At 45.6% G+C, this 22,810-nt stretch overlaps 2 protein-coding genes across 2 annotated transcripts in view; one reads left to right on the forward strand and one right to left on the reverse strand.

The window, feature by feature from the left end:
• The window catches only part of LOC126272629 (myristoylated alanine-rich C-kinase substrate-like), a 141,343-nt gene extending 118,832 nt beyond the window's left edge, over positions 1–22,511 (forward strand). The window contains exons 4-5 of the mRNA XM_049975599.1: positions 5,613–5,779; positions 22,043–22,511. Coding sequence (XP_049831556.1) covers positions 5,613–5,779; positions 22,043–22,471 — 596 coding nt within the window. The 3' untranslated portion in view covers positions 22,472–22,511. The remainder of the gene's footprint in view (positions 1–5,612; positions 5,780–22,042) is intronic.
• LOC126272636 (uncharacterized) overlaps positions 1–22,810 on the reverse strand; it is a 354,968-nt gene that overhangs the window by 255,418 nt on the left and 76,740 nt on the right. The gene's annotated exons all lie outside the window — the stretch shown is intronic.

A 22,810-nucleotide genomic window follows, 5' to 3' on the forward strand; every position in this document is an offset into this window, starting at 1 on the left:
GATTAATAAACAATCGAGAAAAACTAATATGGTAGTTTTAATGGTTTATGAGTTCTACACAGTCTCCGTCCACTTCAATAAAACGCACACAACGTTTATACATCCATGTGAAACTCTCAGAAAAGTCTGTCTTTTGGATGTTGTTCAACTCGAGCTCCACATTCGTACCTTCTTCGGTCTTGGCGAACCATCAGAGACCTAGTCTGTACCTTGATGTTTCATGCTAGGTTCGTATTAATAAGTGTCATCACCCATGATGAAGCATTTCAGTCAAGTGCCGGCAGGCGTCCACACTTCTTTGCTTTTGTTCAGGAGTCAAGGTGTGCAAGACAAACTGCACACATTTTTATTTTCTTCATAACATTGTGGAGAACTGACTGAACTTTGACTCTGCAGCGGCGTGTGCGATGACTTGAAACTACCTGGTAGATAAAGCTGTGTGATGGACAGGGACTCGAAACTGAGACCTTTGCCTTTCGTGGGAAAGTGCTCTGCTGCCTGACTGCTTGGATGCTCTTGACTGAGCGTTTTACTGAGAGCTTGCCTGAGTGGTTGGATAGCTCAGTCGGTAGAGGTCTTGTCCGCGAAAGGCAAAGATCCCAAATTCGATCCTCTGTCCAGCACACAGTTTTAATCTGCCAGGAAATTTAATTCTGGAGAGGACTTGAACACTTTATTTAGAGGTGTTAAGTTCGTTGCTCCACTGCAATTTGTGACACAACATTGACACACTACGGTCGCACATCTACTGCTTGACACTGCCTGCTCACAACTATCTAGCCGAAAGCACATCTATTGTTTACAGTTTTTAGTTCAAGGTGACACTGTAGTTACTGCGCTGACGTTGCTTTACGCCAGGAAAAAAATCAATCTCGGAAGATTTTGGACGGAGTATGTGTCTTTGGTCCCGCAATGATGAAGCTGCACTCTGCGACGGCCACCGAGAATTTTTGACTATGTGGTGAAAATATGCATTGCGTTATCAATATCAGTGTTCATCTACATCTACCTCTACATAAGTTTTCTGTAATTCACACTTCAGTGCCTGGCAGAGCCTTCGTCGAGCTTCCCTCAGACTTTTTCTCTACCGTTCCACTTTCGAACACCGGGTGGGAAAGTGAACACCTCATTCTTTCCATACAAGCTGTGATTTGCCTTATTTTACTACGATGAACATTTCTCCCTATGTACACTGGCAAAAATAAAATATTTTCTCTTTCAGAGGCGAAAGTTGGTGATTGAAATTTCGTGGAAACATCTCGCCGCAACGAAAAACTCTGTGTTGGTAATGGTTGCCATTCCGACTCGCTTAATAGTCCGTAACACACTATCCACTATTTCGCGTTTATAACAACGAACTGCCCTTCATTGGACTTTTCCGATGTCCTCCGTCAATCTCATCTGGTGAGGGCCATGTACCGCAGAGCAGTACTCTAGCAGAGAATAGACAAACGTATTGTAGGCAGTCTCTTTTGCGGATTATTCGCATCTTCTAAGTGTTCTGTCAGTGCTTTGCTTTCCCCATATCATTATCTATGTGATCGATTCAATTTAAGTTGTTAGTAATTGTAATTCCTAGGTATATAGTTGAACTATCACCCTTTAGCTTTGTGTAATTTATCGGGCGACCGAAATTTAACGATTTCTTTCAGTAATCATGTGAGTGACCTCATACTTTTCCTTATTTGTAGTCAATTGCCACTTTTCGCACCATACAGATGTTGTATCTGTCATTTTGCAATTGGTTTCGATCTTGTCATGTCTTTACTAGCCGATAAACGACAGCAACATCTGCAAACAATCTAAAAGGGCTGCTCAGATTGTTCCTAAAGCATTTATATAGATCAAGAACAACAGAGGGAATGCAAGATATCACTATTTTACTCGATGCCTATCCATCGATTAATACGTAATGTGACCTTTCTGACAGGAAATTACAAATCCAGTTGCGCAACTGAGACGATACTCCTTAGTCACGCAATTTCATTGGAAGTCTCTTGTGAGGAACAATGTCATACGCCTTCTGGAAATCTTCCTTTCCGAAGAAATATGATTCGTTGTTGGTGAAACACTAAAAAAAAGTGACGAGATTCGAGCTCCTACTACGTTAATGCAGCTAATCAGCTGCTTGCTCTCTCAGATAAACTTCAATAGGCTCATAAAATTTTGAACCCCAGTTTCTTGGAAACGTTTGAGAAGTGCTTCGTAGTAGAGCAGCATTTGTTATGTCCTCACAGAGTTGACAAAAGTCATGGTGTACTTCCTAATATCTATATACTTATATAGTTCTGGCAATATCGGCCACGATCTTCTTCTGTGCGGATGCACACATGTTACCCAAACACTTATGGGACTTGGTAAGAATGTCTTCCACAAGTAATGAGTGTGTTAGGGTGGGACACTACGATTGTAGTGTGTGGACATACAAGGTGAGAATGTGGGTCTCGCGGGAGACGTGCGCGAGATAGTCCCTGCAGTCGCGCTATCCTCTGTGACCTCGGTGGCTCAGATGGGTGCCGGCACGGTAGCTCAGCGTGTTCGGTCAGAAGGTAAGGTACACTCTGTAATAAAAAAAGGTCGAGGCACACATTTTCACCTGTCCCCGCTGATGTACGTCAACGCCCGTTAGCAGCTGAAGGTATTAATATAATTCTAATTTTCCTAATATCTTGTCGGACGTCCTTCTGATCGGCGTAGTGGAGCAGCTCGACGCGATATCGACTCTGCAAGTCGCTGGAAGTCCCCTGCAGAAATATTGAGCCATGTTGCCTCTTAGCCATCCATAATTGCGAAAGGGATGCCGGTGCAGTATTTTTGCATGAACTGACCTCTCAGTTAAGTCCCATAATGTTCGACGGGATTCCTGTTGACGATCTGGGTGGCCAAACAATTGACTCTAACTATCCAAAATGTTCTTCAAACGAATGGTGAACAATTGTGGGCTGGTGACATGGCGCATTGTCATCCATAAAAATTCCATCGTTGTTGGCAAAATGAAGTTCGTGAATGGCTGTAAATGGTCTCCAAGTAGCCGAACATAACAATTTCCAATCAATGATCCGTTCACTTGGGCCAGAGGACCCAATTTGTTCCATGTAAACACAGCCTACACCATTATGGAGTCACCACCAGTATGCACATGCCTTCAGTTCTTACCAAGTAAAGTGGGGACTCGTCTGACAGGGCCACGGTTTTCCAGTCGTGTACAGTCCAACCTATATAGTGCTGCAGGCGATGTCGTACTGTTAGCAAAGCACTCCCGTCGGTCTTGTGCTGCCATCGCCTATAAACGCCAAATTTCGCTGCACTCTCTTGCCGGATACGTTCGTCGTACATCCTCATTGACTTCCGCGGTTATTTCACGCAGTGTTGCTTTTCTGTTAGCACTGACAATTCTACGCAAATTGTGCTGCTCTCGGTCGTTCTGTGGTGAGAGGGCCGGCCGTGGTGGCCGAGCGGTTCTAGGCGCTACAGTCTGGAACCGCGCGACCGCTAAGATCGCAGGTTCGAATCCTGCCTCAGGCATGGATGTGTGTGGTGTCCTTAGGTTAGTTAGGTTTAAGTAGTTCTAAGTTCTAGGAGACTGATGACCATAGATATTAAGTCCCATAGAGCTCAGAGCCATTTTTGTGGTGAAAGGTAATGCCTTCTCGGCACACTCTTGACACTGTGGATCTCGGTATACCGAATTCCCTAACTATTTCCGAAATGGAATGTCGCATGGGTCTAGTTCCAACTACAGTTCCGCTTTCAAAATCTGTTAGTTCCCGTCGATCGACCATAATCCCTTTGGAACCCTTTTCATATCAATCACGCGAGTGCAAATTACAGCTTCGCCAATGCTCTGCCTTTTATACCTTGTGTACAAGACACTACCGCTATCTGTAGTTGTGCATACCGCTGCCCCATGACTATTGTCGCGTCAATGTAAGTACCTGGTGATCAAAAAGTCAGTATAAATTTGAAAACTGAGTAAATCACGAAATAATGTAGATAGAGAGGTACAAATTGACACACATACTTGGAATGACATGGGGTTTTATTAGAACCAAAAAAATACAAAAGTTTAAAAAATGTCCGACAGAATGCGCTTCATCTGATCAGAATAGCAATAATTAGCATAACAAAGTAAGACAAAACAAAGGTGATGTTCTTTACAGGAAATGCTCAATGTGTCCACCGTCATTCCTCAATAATAGCTGTAGTCGAGGAATACTGTTGTGAACAGCACTGTAAAGCATGTCCAGAGTTATGGTGAGGCATTGGCGTCGGATGTTGTCTTTCAGCATCCCTAGAGATGTCTGGCGATCACGATACAATTTCGACCTCAGGTAACCCCAAAGCCAATAATCGCGCGGACTGCGGTCTGGGGACCTGGGAGGCCAAGCATGACGAAAGTGTCAGCTGAGCACACGATCATTACCAAACGACGCGCGCAAGAGATCTTTCACGCGTCTAGCAATATGGGGTGGAGCGCCATCCTGCATAAACATCGTACGTTCCAGCAGGTGTTCATCAGCCAGGCTGGCGATGATGCGATTCTGTAACATATCGGCGTACCTCTCACCCGTCACGGTAGCAGTTACAAAACCAGAGTCACGCATTTCCTCGAAGAAAAAAGGCCCGAAAACGGTAGATGTGGTAATCTAACCCATACCTTGACTTTCTCGTCGTAATGGAGTTTCCACGACAGTTCTAGGATTTTCGGTAGCCCAAATTCTGCAGTTGTGGGCGTTGACAGACCGTCGGAGCGTGAAATGAGATTCGCCGGTCCACAACACGTTACTTAACCAATCATCATCTTCCGCCATCTTCTGAAACGCCCACACTGCAAATGCCCTCCGCTTCACTAAGGCGCCAGGTAACAGTTCATGATGCCGATGGATTTTGTAAGGATAGCATCGGAGGGTACGCCTAAGTGCCAACCAAACAGTAGTGTATGGAATGCCGCTGCGACGTGCGACTGCACGAACGCTGGCTTCCCCGTCTATAGACGAACCCGCTAGAGTATCCATTTCTTCCTGAACTGTCTCAGCAGCATTACGCCTTGTGCTCGGTCGGTAACTACGGGGTCTATCGTCTAAACAAACCGTGGCTTCGAACTTCGAAATCATTCCCCGCCACAGCTGCATTTGTCAACGGACCTTTACCCGTTCGAATCTCCTTCCTACTGCGATAGGATCATAACGCTGAACTAGCACATTCCCCATTCTGATAATACAGCTTCACTAAAAGCACCTTTTCAGGTAACGTCAACATGCTGCGACTGCTGGTGCATCTGATTCTCTCTCTCATTACAGCTCCTTTTTTACACGATTGTCGTCCGCAGTCACTGACGTTTTGCTGTCCGGCGCCATCTGTCGGACATTTTGTGAACTTTGTTTTATTTGTTCTAATAAAACCCCAAGTCATTCCAATCATGTGTGTCAATTTTACCTCTCTATCTACATTATTCCGTGGTTTATTAAGTTTTCAAATATATACTGACTTTTTGATCACCCGGTATCTACTAGAACAGCGCGAAAGGTGAGCAAACTGTGGAAGTGGTTGTGGTTGCGATTCCCCTAGCGGAAGTGTGGGGCTGGGTGTAGAGCGGTCGGTGCGGTGCGCAGGGGACACGGCCCGCAGCGTACCACGGCTGGCGGCAAACGCGGCGCGGCGCGCCTCGCAGGTGATGGTGGAGACGGCGCGAGACGCGCACCGCAACCTGCGGGTGGCGCCCATCACCGTGCTCGCCATCAAGGCCATCAACCCGCTCGCCGACATCACGCCCGAGGAGGTAAGCTCTGCCTAGCCGCGCACACTACTTCATCAAACGTACACTACTGGTCATACACCAAGAAGAAATGCAGATGATAAATGGGTATTCATTGGACAAATATATTGTACTAGAACCGACATGTGATTACATTTTCACCCAATTTGGGTGCATAGATCATGAGAAATCAGTACCAAGAACAACCACCTCTGGCCGTAATAACGGCCTTGATATCCCTGGGTATTGAGTCAAACATAGCTTGGATGGCGCGTACACGTACAGCTGCTCATGCAGCTTCAACACGATACCACAGTTCATCAAGGGCAGTGACTGGCGTATTGTGACGAGCCAGTTGATCGGCCACCATTAACCAGACGTTTTCAATTGGTGAGAGATCCAGAGAACATGCTGGCCAGGGCAGCAGTCGAACATTTTCTACATCCAGAAAGGCCCGTACAGGACCTGCAACGTGCGGTCGTGCATTATCCCGCTGAAATGTAGGGTTTCGCAGGGATCGAATGAAGGGTAGAGCCACGGGTCGTAACACATCTGAAATGTAACGTCCACTGTTCAAAGTGCCATCAGTGCGAACAAGAGGTGATCGAGACGTGTAACCAATGGCATCCCATACCATCACGCCGGGTGATACGCCAGTATAGCGATGACGAATACACGCTTCCAATCTGCGTTCACCGCGATGACGAATGCGCGCTTCCACGATGTCGCCAATCACGGATGCCTCCATCATGATGCTGTAAATAGAACTTGGATTCATCCGAAAAAATGACGTTTTGCCATTCGTGCACCCAGGTTCGTCGTTGAGTACACCATTGCAGGCACTCCTGTCTGTGATGCAGCGTCAAGGGTAACCGCAGCCATGGTCTCCGGGCTGATAGTCCATGCTGCTGCAAACGTCGTCGAACTGTTCGTGCAGATGGTCGTTGTCTTGCAAACGTCCCATCTGATGACTCAGGGATCAAGACGTGGCTGCACGATCCCTTACAGCCATGCGGATAAGATGCCTGTCATCTCGACTGCTAGTGATACGAGGTCGTTGGGATCTACATCTACATGACTACTCTGCAATTCACATTTAAGTGCTTGGCAGAGGGATCATCGAACCACAATCATACTATCTCTCTACTATTACACTCCCGAACAGCGAGCGGGAAAAACGAACACCTAAACCTTTCTGTTCGAGCTCTGATTTCTCTTATTTTATTTTGATGATCATTCCTACCTATGTAGGTTGGGCTCAACAAAATATTTTTGCGTTCCGAAGAGCCGGCCGCGGTGGTCTCGCGGTTCTAGGCGCGCAGTCCGGAACCGTGCGGCTGCTACGGTCGCAGGTTCGAATCCTGCCTCGGGCATGGATGTGTGTGATGTCCTTAGGTTAGTTAGGTTTAAGTAGTTCTAAGTTCTAGGGGACTAATGACCACAGCAGTTGAGTCCCATAGTGCTCAGAGCCATTTGAACCATTTTTTTCGTTCCGAAGAGAAAGTTGGTGACTTGAAATTTGGTAAATAGATCCCGCCGTGACGAAAAACGTCTTTGCTTTAATGACTTCCATCCCAACTCGCGTATATATCTGCCACACTCTCTCTTCTATTACGTGATAATACAAAACGAGCTGCCCTTTTTTGCACCCTTTCGATGTCCTCCGTGAATCACACCTGGTAAGGATCCCACACCGCGCAGCAATATTCTAACAGAGGACGAACGAGTGTAGTGTAAGCTGTCTCTTTAGTGGACTTGTTGCATCTTCTAACTGTCCTGCCAATGAAACGCAACCTTTGGCTCGCCTTCCCGACAATATTATCTATGTGGTCCTTCCAACTGAAGTTGTTCGTAATTTTAACACCCAGGTACTTAGTTGAATTGACAGCCTTGAGAATTGTACTATTTATCGAGTAATCGAATTCCAACGGATTTCTTTTGGAACTCATGTGGATCATCTCACACTTTTCGTTATTTAGCGTCAACTGCCACCTGACACACCATACAGCAATCTTTTCTAAATCGCTTTGCAGCTGATACTGGTCTTCGGATGACCTTACTAGACGGTAAATTACAGCATCATCTGCGAACAGTCTAAGAGAACTGCTCAGATTGTCACCCAGGTCATTTATATAGATCAGGAACAGTAGAGGTCCCAGGACGCTTCCCTGGGGAACACCTGATATCACTTCAGTTTTACTCGATGATTTGCCGTCTATTACTACGAACTGCGACCTTCCTGACAGGAAATCACGAATCCAGTCGCACAACTGAGACGATACCCCATAGCTCCGCAGCTTGATTAGAAGTCACTTGTGAGGAACGGTGTCAAAAGCTTTCCGGAAATCTAGAAATACGGAATCAACTTGAGATCCCCTGTCGATAGCGGCCATTACTTCGTGCGAATAAAGAGCTAGCTGCGTTGCACAAGAGCGATGTTTTCTGAAGCCATGCTGATTACGTGTCAATAGATCGTTCCCTTCGAGGTGATTCATAATGTTTGAATACAGTATATGCTCCAAAACCCTACTGCAAACCGACGTCAATGATATAGGTCTGTAGTTAAATGGATTACTCCTACTACCCTTCTTGAACACTGGTGCGACCTGCGCAATTTTCCAATCTGTAGGTACAGATCTATCGGTGAGCGAGCGGTTGTATATGAGCGGTTGTATATGAGTGCTAAGTAGGGAGCTATAGTATCAGCGTAATCTGAAAGGAACCTAATCGGTATACAATCTGGACCTGAAGACTTGCCCGTATCAAGCGATTTGAGTTGCTTCGCAACCCCTAAGGTATCTACTTCTAAGAAACTCATGCTAGCAGATGTTCGTGTTTCAAATTCTGGAATATTCCATTCGTCTTCCCTGGTGAAGGAATTTCGGAAAACTGCGTTCAATAACTCCGCTTTAGCGGCACAGTCGTCGATAACAGTACCATCGGCACTGCGCAGCAAAGCCATTGACTGCGTCTTGCCGCTTGTGTACTTTACATACGACCAGAATTTCTTCGGATTTTCTACCAAATTTCGAGACAATGTTTCGTTGTGGAACCTATTAAAGGCATTTCGCATCGAAGTACGTGCCAAATTTCGCGCATCTGTAAATTTTAGCCCATCTTCGGGATTTCGCGTTCTTCTGAACTTCGCATGCTTTTTCCGTTGCCTCTGCAACAGCGTTCGGACCTTTTTTGTGTACCACGGGGGATCCGTTACATCTCTTACCAATTTATGAGGTATGAATATCTCAATTGCTGTTGCTACTATATCTTTGAATTTGAGCCATATCTCGTCTACATTCGCATAGTCAGTTCGGAAGGAATGGAAATTGTCTTTTAGGAAGGCTTCTAGTGGCACTTTATCCGCTTTTTTAAATAAAATTATTTTGCGTTTGTTTCTGATGGATTTGGAAGAAATGGTATTGAGCCTAGCACGATGTTCCGTATTACCCTCCTGAACCCACCTATTCCATATTCTGCTAACAGTCATTGGATCTCGACCAACGCGAGCAGCAATGTCGCGATACGACAAACCGCAATCACGATAGGCTGCAATCCGACCTTTATCAAAGTCGGAAACGTGATGGTACGCATTTCTCGTCCTTACACGAGGCATCACAACAACATTTCACTAGGCAACGCCGGTCAACTGCTGTTTGTGTATGAGAAATCGGTTGGAAACTTCCCTCATGTTAGCACGTTGTAGGTGTCGCCAACGGCGCCAACGTTGTGTGAATGCTCTGAAAAGCTAATCATTTGCATATCACAGCATCTTCTTCTTGTCGGTTAAATTTCGCTTCTGTAGCACGTCATCTTCGTGGTGTAGCAATTTTAATGGCCAGTAGTGTATCTGGACACCCGTACATAATGCACAATTGGCCTCTAGATGTCGCGAGAGGCGCTTCCGCCAGTATAATAACAGGCGAGGCCGGGAATATAGCGCCGTCAGTAGACAGGCAGTGACAGAAGGATGAGTCGATCAGCTCAGCGTCTTCGAACGTGAACTGGTCATTGAATGTCACCTGAGGAACAAATGAACCAGAGACATTTCAGTCTTTAGAGAGCTGCCAAAGTCGACTGACGCTAACGTGTTTGTGAACTAGAAAAGCGAAGGAACAAACGCAGCTAAATCAAGGCAAGTCAGGCCAGCGACGAGGATTGCGGAGAGTGGTTGTAAAATGTCGCTGAAAATGAGCGGAAGGAATCAGTCATGAGTTCCAAAGTGCCAACAGCTGTCTAGCTAGCAATATGACTGGGCATAGGTGGCTAAAATTGGACCGAGAATAACGCTGTACCCTATGGAAATCCGTTCACATTTGGCGAATGCCCGGAAAACATTACCTGTCACCAAATATTGCGCCAACAGTGAAGTACTTAGGATGTGGTGTTACCGTATAGCGCTGTTTCTCGTGGTTACAGTGTGGTCCTCTTATTGCGCTTAAGAAAAGGCTAAATGATTAAAAATCTGAACACATTTTGCAGCATTGTTACTGTTGTCAATGGAGGAACAGTTCGGGACGACGATTGTTTGTATCAGCAGGCCAACGCACACTGTCATAAATCAGCGTCTGCGGAGCAACGGTTAGTGGACAGTACCGTTCCTGGAATGTACTAGCATGCTGCAGTTCCGATCTGGGAACGACTTGCTCCAGACACCAGCGTTCAGTATCACTCACCACCCTCTGTTGTTTCGGCTCTTGAGGGAGAATTGGTTGCCACTTCTTCACAGGCATCCAGACAGATTGAAAGTATCCCCAGCAGAGTTGAAGCCGTGATAAAGGTAAAAATGGAAAGGAGCGTTTGGCTTCAATGGCCGGGAGGTTCCTTTCGGGGCAGGTCCGGCCGCCGTGGTGCAGGTCTTATTACATTCGACGCCACATTGGGCGGCCTGCGCGCCGGATGGGGATGAAATGACGATGAAGACAACAAAACACCCAGTCCCTGAGCGGAGAAAAATCTCCAACCCATCCGGGAATCGAACCCGGGCCTGTAGGACGGCAATCCGTCACGCTGACCACTTTTTTTAAAATCCCATTTTGTTCGTTATAGTTCGTTGCAATTGTTCGTACCGGACGTCCCCTGACGCCCGTTGAAGTTCGTTATTGATCCATTCACTCAGATTTGGACCAAGCGTTGAAGTGCGAGGTGCTCACACTTCTCACACAGTTGCTAGAATGCACGGGGACGAAAAGATCTTTATCCAATAGATATTATCCTGTAGTTCTTCATGAATACGTTGTCGGTAATGTCATTTCATGTCCCGGGCGGCCGGCTGCTCAGCTCTAGTTGACGCAGCAGCCCAGTTGGCAGAGAATATCCCTGAAAAAGGCAAAGGTCCCGAGTTCGAGTCTCGGCCTGGCACTCAGTTTTAATCTGCTAAGAAGTTTCTACCAGCACGGTAGCTCAGCTGCCCTCTGTAATAAAAAAACTGAGTGAACGGATCAACGATGAACTTTAACAGGTGCCATGGGACCGTCCGACCCAAACGAATCCAACGAACAATTACGAATAAAAACAAGATAAAAAAGTGGCTATCGTTGCTGCCTCTGGATCACGGGTTCCCGGGTTCGATTCCCGGTCGGCCTCTGCCCGGAGACTGGGTGTTAGTGTTGTCCTCAACATTTCATCATCATTCATGACAGTAGCTAAATTGTATCGAGTAAAGAAATTGAACTGTGTGAAAATTTGGGACTTTGTATAGGGGCTGATGACCGCGCAGTTGAGCGCCCAACAAAACCAAACATCATCATTGTTGAGATTTGGCTCTAATTGCACTCATTTTACTATCATTTCTGTCTCTTCACATTTTACTAACGCTCGCAAAAATATAATTGCTGTTTCGTACATTGAGCAGAAAAAGATTTAACAGAAATCTTGCGGTGCGTATGACGTTAATAGATGGGCAACCTTCTCGCCGATTGAGACGTTAATGTCGCTCCAACTGTCAGACAGATACAACTTTCGCAAGAGTGCGTATCACGACCGTATTCTGTTAGACTACCGTCATAGTTCGATGCTATCGTTGGTAATCAACCGAAATTAAAAATAAGATAATCTCTTTGATACGGTCGTGTACTTAACACAGGATGCGCAGACACCACTGAATAGCGCTCCGGTAGTGTATACACAACGGTAATGACAGACTATAAGTGTTAACCCACCTAAGTAAAACATTAAAATCTCTGGGAGTAATACTTGAGCAAAACCTAACATGGAACGCTCAGCAATGAACGAACAAATGAAAGCCTACAATAGACTAAAACTACTGACCGGACCAACGTGAAATTAAATCTCCACACGTATAAAACACTCAGCCGCCTAATTCTTACATGTGGCAACTTCCGTTTCTCCCAAGTTTTATCACTCCCTCGAAATCCTGGAAGCACATGCACTCGACCTCACTTTACGTATCCAACCATCTTCTACCACGGGCGTATCCTATACCAATTCACCTCCTCAAACATACTTCCTCAACATTTCCTCAGACACAAAGATCATCTTCACCCTTCCGTATCTCCTGAAAATTTAAGACCAAACACGTTATAGTCTCCCTCATCCGTGAGAACCATGGTCTGCTGCCGCTCTTATATCAACTCATCCCACCCTCTCTTCACTTCCATACACTCTACGTACTTTCGCAGCGTAATTTCAATCGCCTCACTATTAACTCATCTCGGAAATGTACCTTTCCGTCTAACCATAACCTGTCCTACCAATTCGATCCTACCATAATTCAAATGAAAGCTCGAATTCAATATTTCCTTGGAGAGCTTGTATCCCACTTACCTGCTAATACCTAAGTACCATTTGTCAGTTTCTTCCCGCATAAATATCCCCCGTCCTTTCGCGCGTAATTTTCTCCCTAATATCTCCAACATAACAATTCCTACTCTCAGTTACCAGGACAGTCCTATCATATTGTGGGACAGTCCTATCATATTGTGCGCATAATATAGAGGATGTACCTCACATCATCTTGTCATAAAAATCAACATCACCTATTTTACCTTCTGAATTTTATTATATAAAATACTATTTTTTAATTTAATTTAATTTAATTTTTTTTTTCAGTGGCAGGAGAGTAGCGATTCGACCACTGCCAACACACCACCAGTAGCAGAAATATAACTGAAGAGTGGAAATGAAAAAGTTCTCCGTGTCATTTTTTCACTAAACGCGTTCTCAGTGCTATTGTATTCTCGATCCTGTGTTGCACGTCCGTAGAACTTGTTCGAAGTGTCAAATCGTAGAGAAAATGTTTTCAACAATCATTACTACAGCTGAGTGGACTAAGTTGATCACTGACAGCGGCTGTGGGTCAGGCACGGCAGTTTCGCGGACCTCCCTCAACCAGGAACGCAATGCGGTTTTGTAAACGTTTCTATGGCAACGTCTCAGTGTTCTGTAGCCGTTAGTGCTTCACAGTTGAAAGCCTGCAAGAACGCTGGAAGCTGTCAGGGATCTTCTTACGCCGTCTCGACTATAGGTGGTACGTGGCATTCGTGGCAAGCAGTGCTCCCCAATGGAGTTCCAACTGCCATTCGTTATTGTTCCCAGCATTTAGTTTGGGATGGTCTGAAGAAATAATACGCAAGTTTTGGTGAGTTTGCACAGCTTTTTGAGCTGCGACAGACTTTTGCAATTACAGAGAAAAAAAAGAGGTAATCAATGCCTTTGTTTCTCAAGATTTAGACAAGATCGTCGAATCAACTAAATCTATGAATCCACTCCAGTAATCGTTCTCAGCGTGACTGCTTAATGAAGTGCTTTTTGTCAAGTTGATTTCATTCTCATTTTATGCCCAATATTTCGTCGACCAACCCAGCTGTCTTCTTCAGGTGAGACGAATTTTGATGTTGTGTGTACTCGCTGCCATAACTCCATAGTCTGGTTGGAGTCAAGGCAGCGAGTACGCATAACAGCAAAATTCCCACCATCTGAAGAAGACAGCTGGGTCGGTCGACGAAATATTGCGCAAAAAATGAAAAAAAGTACGTAGAACACCCGGACACACACCACTTGCCATTTCTTGTAATTGCAATGCATGTAACTGACTTCTTTCGTTGTAAAGATGCCGCGGAAATATTGTTGTCAATACAGGTGTGTAAGATCCTCAAATGCAGTATGATCTAAGTGTCTCATACCCTTCTGAAGTACCTATACAGGGTGTCATAGGAGGAGTGGTTAATATTCAGGGATGCGTCAGGAACGACCGTTCGAAGCAAAAAAGACGAGTAAACATGGGCTCTAAAGAGCATACCTTAAGAGCTATGAGCACATGTGCAGTAACAGAAATGTGTCTCACAGTGGTGAAGACGAACAAGTGCCGGTAGCTCTTAAGATTTTCATTTTAGACCCCATGTTCACTCGTCTTTTTTGCGTCGAATGATCGTTTCCGTCATACCCCGGAATATTGACCATTCCTCTTGATACACCCTTCATAAAAAGTTTTAATCTGAAAAATGTTTATGTATTGAAAAGTCGAAAGACCGAGGCAGATGTAAGCCATCCTTACTTCGTCTGAAAGAGCAGCCACAGTTATAAGTTGCAAAACAGATCTTTTGACGATGTTCCCATCCCTTCGTCAACAGCACATGGAGGTTCACAGTAAACTTAGCAACATGTGTTCCGAAAAATGGAGTTGTGTAGGACACAGAAATCAGCAATGAAAGACTTTTTTCTCTGGCATTTATCTCATTCTCTTGAAAAAAAATTAAAAGAAATGTGAGATTGTTCTACCAGATAAAGTATTAGTGCCATATTTGTGCACTTATTTTACCACGAATGAAACGTAGTGCCAATGTATTAATGTAGGCTGAAATAGAAACTTTTGTATTGGCATATAAATCTGTCAGTTTCTTATTTTCTCGTTTGTCTCATTATTCTTACAGTGATGAGGTGGACGGCATAATGGTTCAAATGGCTCTGAGCACTATGGGACTCAACTGCTGTGGTTATCAGTCCCCTAGAACTTAGAACTACTTAACCCTAACTAACCTAAGGACATCACACACATCCATGCCCGAGGCAGGATTCGAACCTGCGACCGTAGCAGTCTCGCGGTTCCGGACTGCGCGGCTAGAACCGCGAGACCACCGCGGCCGGCTGGATGGCATAATTATGTGGTATCAGAATATGTCTTTTTTTAATTTTTTGGATACAAGTTACGTAGACAATAGGATACATCGTTTCCTAATTCTCCCGGCAAATGTCAGATTTGGCACTTAATATCTTTTTCATTTCCACTCTTCAAACGACAAATAAACGAAAACATAAGAATTTATTTATTTATTTATTCGAATAAACTTACACACATTGCCATAAATAAATTAAAAATTTAATTTTATCCATATTTTACAGCTTCAAACGTGACTGTATTCAATACACTGGAGGTATGAATTAAAAAACGCCTTCAGTCACAACTTTTGTATTTTATTAAATAAAAAGTGCATTTCGGACCCTGTGGGACCATCAACACGTGTAATTTGTCTTAATACATGTTTTAATTCTTCTCTGGAATGAGGTGAAATTGCCGGCCCGAGTGGCCGAGCGGTTCTAGGCGCTAAAGTCTGCACCCGCGCGACCGCTACAGTCGCAGATTCGAATCCTGCCTCGGGCATGGATGTGTGTGATGTCCTTAGGTTAGTTAGGTTTAAGTAGTTCTAAGTTCTAGGGGACTGATGACCTCAGAAGTTAAGTCCCATAGTGCTCAGAGCCATTTTTTGAGGTGAAATTCATATTCCACATAATCCAAGAAAAGCGTTTTTAACGTCTTAACACCAATAAACATTGTTTTCTCCATCGTTTTCGTACATGTCACTTCAACATGTGTGTGCAAATGTGCCTCTCGGATGAAGTGACACGTACGAAAACGACGGAGAAAATTTTTGCTGGTGCTAAAGCGTTAAAAACGCTTTTCTTGGATTATGTGGAATACGCATTTCACTTCATTCAAGAGAAGAAATACAACATGTATTAATACAAATTAAAAATTACAAAACCTATTACAAACTTAAACTAAAGGAACAGATATCTATTTCGTTTATTGCAGTTTTTTACATCTACATCTACATCCATACTCCGCAAGCCACCTGACGGTGTGTGGCGGGGGGGACCCTGAGTACCTCTATCGGTTCTCCCTTCTATTCCAGTCTCGTATTGTTTGTGGAAAGAAGGATTGTCGGTATGCTTCTGTGTGGGCTCTAATCTCTCTGATTTTATCCTCGTGGTCTCTTCGTGAGATATACGTAGGAGGGAGCAATATACTGCTTGACTCTTCGGTGAAGGTATGTTCTCGAAACTTTAACAAAAGCCCGTACCCAGCTACTGAGCGTCTCCCCTACAGAGTCTTCCACTGGAGTTTATCTATCACCTCCGTAACGCTTTCGTGATTACTAAATGATCCTGTAACAAAGCGCGCTGTTCTCCGTGGGATCCTCATTATCTCTTCTATCAACCCTATCTGGTACGGATCCCACACTGCTGAGCAGTATTCAAGCAGTGGGCGAACAAGCGTACTGTAACCTACTTCCTTTGTTTTCGGATTGCATTTCCTTAGGATTCTTCCAATGAATCTCAGTCTGGCATCTGCTTTACCGATGATCAACTTTATATGATCATTCCATTTTAAATCACTCCTAATGCGTACTCCCAGATAATTTATGGAATTAACTGCTTCCAGTTGCTGACCTGCTATTTTGTAGCTAAATGATAAGGGATCTATCTTTCTATGTATTCACAGCACATTACACTTTTCTACATTGAGATTGAATTGCCATTCCCTGCACCATGCGTCAATTCGCTGCAGATCCCCCTGCATTTCAGTACAATTTTCCATTGTTACAACCTCTCGATACACCACAGCATCATCTGCAAAAAGCCTCAGTGAAAAAAAATGGCTCTGAGCACTATGGGACTCAGCTGCTGAGGTCATAAGTCCCCTAGAACTTAGAACTACTTAAACCTAACTAATGTAAAGACAACACACACATCCATGCCCGAGGCAGGATTCGAACCTGCGACCGTGGCGGTCGCGCGGTTCCAGACTGTAGCGCCAGAACCGCTCGGCCACCAGCGGCCGGCAAGCCTCAGTGAACTTCCGATGTCATCCACAAGGTCATTTGTGTATATTGTGAACAGCAACGGTCCCACGACATTCCCCTGCGACACAACTGAAATCACTCATACTTCGGAAGACTTCTCTCCATTGAGAATGACATGCTGCGTTCTGTTATCAAGGAACTCTTCAATCCAATCACACAATTGGTCTGATAGTCCATATGCTCTTACTTTGTTCATTAAACGACTGTGGGCAACTATATCGAACGCCTTGCGGAAGTCAAGAAACACGGCATCTACCTGTGAACCCGTGTCTATGGCACTCTGAGTCTCGTAGACGAATTCCTACAGAGTAGATTTCTAGTCTCCAGAAAAGTCATTATATTCGAACATTTTTATCACAAATGCACGTCACTGTGGGCCAACCATACCAGTGCTTCGGTCATGAGATCACTGATGTCTTGTGACGCACCCCTGAAGAATGCATCGGGGCAAACCAGGGCCAGGTGGGCGACTGTTTGCTCTTTAGTTCCACATCGGTCGCATCGGGGACATTCTCAAGCTCCCCATGAGTTAGGCTCTTGTTGGAAGATACTGTGGTTTGGGCGAATCCTGATGATGTTGCGCCACTGTCTTCGGGGAAAAAGGATGCTGGCACCTTCAGAGTAGGACCTGTCACGAGGCGGGCGTTCGTGAAATTCCTATCTTGCCAAAGTAATATCCAGTTATCAGTGACGTTGAAGCCGTTGAGTCGGTTGGCCACTGTTACAGGTAAATGTCTTGACTTAATCTCAGTTGCTGCTTTTACAGAACTCTGCATCGACGTGACTGGGAAAGGAAGAGATAGCATTAACTTTTCTAGCTGTGATTTGAGGACTGCCAGTCATCTCGCTTGGAGAGAAGCAATATAGCTCAATAATGGTAGCCACTGAATCGGAGTAGTTGTGACAGTTTTATACTGTCTTTCGATCTCCCGTCGAACACACTACGATGAGAAGAAGACAATAGATAAATAGGTAGATACGGTGATGATGGCTGCCTGCGAGGAGTGTGTAGCGGTGGTGCTTCAATGCGAGATGCTTTTAATAGTTTCCACAACGAAACTCTGTCTCGCAATCTGCCAGAAAACCAAAAGATTTTCTGGTAGTATGAAAAGTACACCAATGGCAAGACGCAATCAATACCTTCAGTGCACGACAATAATGTTGATGTTATTGATGACAGCGCCACTGAGCGGAGTTACTAAACACGGTTTTCCGAAATTCCTTCACAACAGAAGAAGAAGTAAATATTCCAGAATTCGAATCAAGAACTGCTGCCAACATGTCTAATTTCAAGTATATATATATATATATATATATATATATATATATATATATATATATATATATATATATATATATCCTTGGCGCAGTGAATCAGCTTAAAACAATTAAGACTTCCGGTATAGATTGTATATCAGTTACGTTCCCTTCAGAGTATGCTGATACAATATCCCCATATTTAGCAACCCCTCACTCGTAGAAAGAGACTGGACAGTTGCACAAGTCACACCAACACCAGGAATTCGTCGAATTACAGACCCATACTACTAACATCGATTTGCAGTAGTGTTTTGGAACATACATTGTGATCGAACATTATAATCACCTCGAAGAAGACGATTTAGTGACAAATAGCCAACACGGATTCAGAAAATATCGCTCTTGTGAAACGCAACTATCTCTTTTTGTTCTCGCCAAGTAATGAGTGCTATCGACAAGGTTCGTCAAATTGATTCCATATCTTTAGATATCCAGTAGGCTTTCGACAATATTCCACACATGCGATTTCAGTTAAATTGCGCGCCTATGGAGTATCGTCTCAGTTGTGCGACTGTATTCGTTATTTCCTGTCAGGAAGGTCACAGTTCATAATAACCGATGGAAAGACATCTAGTAAAACAGAAGTAATATTTGGCGTTCCCCAAGGAAGTGTTATATGCCCTGTGTTGTTCCTGATCTACATGACGATATAGGAGACAATATGAGCAATCCTGTTAGATTTTTTGCAAATAATGCTGTCATTTACCGTCTTGTAATGTCATCAGATGATCAAAACGAATTGTAAAGTGATTTAGACAAGATATCTGTAGCGTGCGAAAAGTGCCAATTGACTCTAAACCGTGAAGTGTGAAGTCATCCGCATGCTCACTAAAAAGAATACGCTAAATATCTGTTACACGATAAATCAAACACGTATAAAGGCTGTGATCTAACTAAATAGTTACGGATTACGATTACAAATAACTTAAATTGGGATAATCGCATAAATAAAGTTGTGGGAAAATAAAACCGAAGACTGCGATTTATTGGCAGAACACTTAGAAAATGTAACTGGTTTACGAACTGCTTACACTCCGCATGTCTGCTCTCTTCTGCAATACTGCTGTTCGATGTGGGATCCGTATCAGGTAGGATTGACGGAGGACATCCAAAAAGTTCAAAAAAGGGCAGCTCGTTTTATAGTTTCGCAAAATAAGGCAGACAACGCCACAGATATGATACCTGAACTGGAGTGACAATCATTAAAACAAAGTGATTTTTCATTGAAGTAGGATCTTCTCATGAAATTTCAATCACTAACTTCCACCTGTGAGTGAAAATATTTTGTTGGCGTCCACCTACACTACTGGCCATTAAAACTGCTACACCCAGAAGAAATGCAGATGATAAACGGATATTCATTGGACAAATATATTACACTATGTGATTACATTTTCACGCAATTTGGGTGCATAGATCCTAAGAAATCAGTACCCAGAACAACCACCTCTGGCCGTAATAACGGCCTTGATACTCCTGGGCATTGAGACAAACAGAGCTTGGATGGCGTGTACAGGTACAACTGCTCATGCAGCTTCAACACGATACCACAGTTCATCAAGAGTAGTGACTGGCGTATTGTGACGAGCCAGTTGCTCGGCCACCATTAACCAGACGTTTTCAATTGGTGAGAGATCCGGAGAACATGCTGGCCAGGGCAGCAGTCGAACATTTTCTATATCCAGAAAGGCCGTACAGGACCTGCAACATGCGGTCGTGCATTATCCCGCTGAAATGTAGGGTTTCGCAGGGATCGAATGAAGGGTAGAGCCACGGATCTGAAATGTAATGTCCACTGTTCAAAGTGCCATCAGTGCGAACAAGAGGTGACCGAGACGTGTAACCAATGGCATCCCATACCATCACGCCTGGTGATACGCCAGTATAGCGATGACGAATACACGCTTCCAATGTGCGTTCACCGCGATGTCACCAAACACGGATGCGACCATCGTGACGCTGTAAACAGAACCTGGATTCATCCGAAAAAATGACGTTTCGGTTTTCGTGCACCCAGGTTCGTCGTTGAGTACACCATCACAGGCGCTCCTGTCTGTGATTCAGCGTCAAGGGTATCCGCAGCCATGGTATCCGAGCTGATAGTCCATGCTGCTGCAAACATCGTCGAAGTGTTCGTGAAGATGGTCGTTGTCTTGCAAACGTCTCCATCTGTTGACTCAGGGATCGAGACGTGGCTGCACGATCTGTTGCAGCCTTGCGGGTAAGATGCCTGTCCTAGTAATACGAGGCCGTTGGGATCGAGAACGGCGTTCCGTATTACCCTCCTGAACCCACCGATTCTATATTCTGCTAACAGTCATTGGATCTCGACCAACGCGAAGGAGCAATGTCGCAATACGATAAACCGCAATCGCGATAGGCTACAATCCGACCTTTATCAAAGTCGGAAACGTGGTGGTACGCATTTCTCCTCCTTATACGAGGCATCACAACAACGGTTCAACAGGAAACGCCGGTCAACTGCTGTTTGTGTATGAGAAATCGGTTGGAAACTTTCCTCGTGTCAGGAGGTTACCCAGCTTCGGTATACCGCTCCCGGTTTGTCGAACTTCGTTCGATGTTCATTAATACGGTCTTCATTTATACAGATGGCTCTAAGACCAAAGACGGTGTCAGCCGTCTCCATGGTCATTGTTCGGTCTTCACAGCTGAGCTGTTTGCCCTCTATCAGGCTGTTCTTTACATCCGCCGCAGCCGCGATTCTGCTTATGTCATCTGCTCTGATTCCCTGAGCGCCATCCAGAGCGTCAGTGATCCGTATGCGGTTCACCCTTTCGTACACCGGATCCAACGCTCTCTTCAGCAGCTGGCGGACGACGGTTCTCCGGTTACCTTTATGTGGGTTCCTGGCCATGTCGGTACCCGTGGGAACGAAGCTGCAGATGCCGCGACCAAGGTTGTGGTCCTCCAGCCTCGGACAGCTTCTTGTTGTGTGCCTTCATCTGATTTTAGCAGGGTCATTTGTCAGCGCATTTTATCGCTGTGGCATGCCGATTGTCTACACTTACTGAAAACAAGCTTCGGGCCTTGAAACCTCTCCCCTCGGCTTGGACGACCTCTTCACGCCCTTCTAGGTGGGAAGAGGTCGTTTTGGCCTGGTTACGGATTGGACACTGCCGGTTAAGCTATCGCCATCTGCTGACGGCTGCGCCAGCGCCGTTCTGCCCATGTGGGCATTTGCTGACGGTACATCACATTTTAACGTCCTGTCCGAATTTTAATACACTGCGCATTGATCTTGGCCTGCCATGTACTCTGGATGACATTTTAGCGGATGACCCAGGAGCAGTTGCTCGCGTTCTTCGTTTTATCCACTTGACAGCCTGTCTAAGGACGTATGATTATGCTGTTTTCTTTTAATCCCTTGCCTGTTAATGTGCCTTTTATAGTGTTGTCCTTTTTAGTTGCTGTTTTAACCTTGTTCCTCGCAGTGCATTCATAGCTTAGTCTGGGCGCTAATGACCACTGTAGTTGTGCGCCCTGAAACCACAAAAAAAGCACGTTGTAGGTGTCACCACCGGCGCCAACCTTGTGTGAATGCTCTGAAAAGTTAATCAGCTGCATATCACAGCATCTTCTTCGTGTCGGTTAATAATGGCCAGTAGTGTACATAGGGACGAATGATCATCATAATAGAATTAGATAAATCAGAGCTCGCACGAAAAGATTTAAGTGTACGTATTCCCACATGTTTTTCGAGAGTGGAAAAGTAGAGAAGTAGCTCGAAGGTGACTCGCCCTCTGCCGAGCACTTAATGGTGAACTGCATAGTAATCTTGTGATGTATAGGTAGATACGGACAGATTGTTGGCGGCGAGCAGCGTACGTGAGGCGGCGGCTGTCGGCAGGTGTTCACGCTGCTGTCGAACAACCTGGCGGCGTCGTGCGTGACGTTCGCGGCGGGCGTGGCGTCCCTGGCGACGCTGCTGGTGTCGACGGGGCGCGGCGGCTCTGTGGGGTGCGCGTGCGCGGCCTGGCTGTCGGGCGCCGCGGCGCTGCAGACGCTGACGCGGTCGTCGGCGTCGGCGGCGGGCGCGGCGCTGGCGCTGTGCTACGTGCCCGTGCTGGGCGCCGCCGTGCTGGCCCGCGTCGCCGGCCTGCACGGCGTGAGCGCAGTGCCGCTGGCCGGCGCCGCCGCCGCCTGGGCCGCCCTCGCCGCCACGCGCCTCGCGCTGCTGCTGGCCGCCCCCGCGCGCGGCGCCGCCGTCCAGCGCGGAGACGTCATCTTCGCCTGCGCCGTCGTCTACACCGCCATCGCCGCCCTCGCCATCGTCTGAACACTTGCCCTGGCCCAATAAAGTCTCTACACGCTGTCTCTATCTGTCTTTCTTCTGCAGCCCGACAACAGTCTGCTCGGTGAACTGACGGCTACGCGTTGCACGAGTGTGCTGAATGGGACTGTCGGGAGCTACTGAACGCGTACGGAGAACGTCAGCACGAATGCTCACAATTTTATTTCAGCCACGGAAGCACGTCCCGGAGATGCTGAAAACCTGAACTGGGCTCCTAACTATCTCGCCAATTACGAAATTAGTAGTGTCCATTAGTAGCGTGTATGATGCAGTGCTCCTTCCGGCACTTACGAATGTCCGAAAGACCACTGCATCGTTCTCCTT

Source organism: Schistocerca gregaria, chromosome 1, assembly GCF_023897955.1.
Source record: "Schistocerca gregaria isolate iqSchGreg1 chromosome 1, iqSchGreg1.2, whole genome shotgun sequence".
Lineage (NCBI taxonomy): Eukaryota > Metazoa > Arthropoda > Insecta > Orthoptera > Acrididae > Schistocerca > Schistocerca gregaria.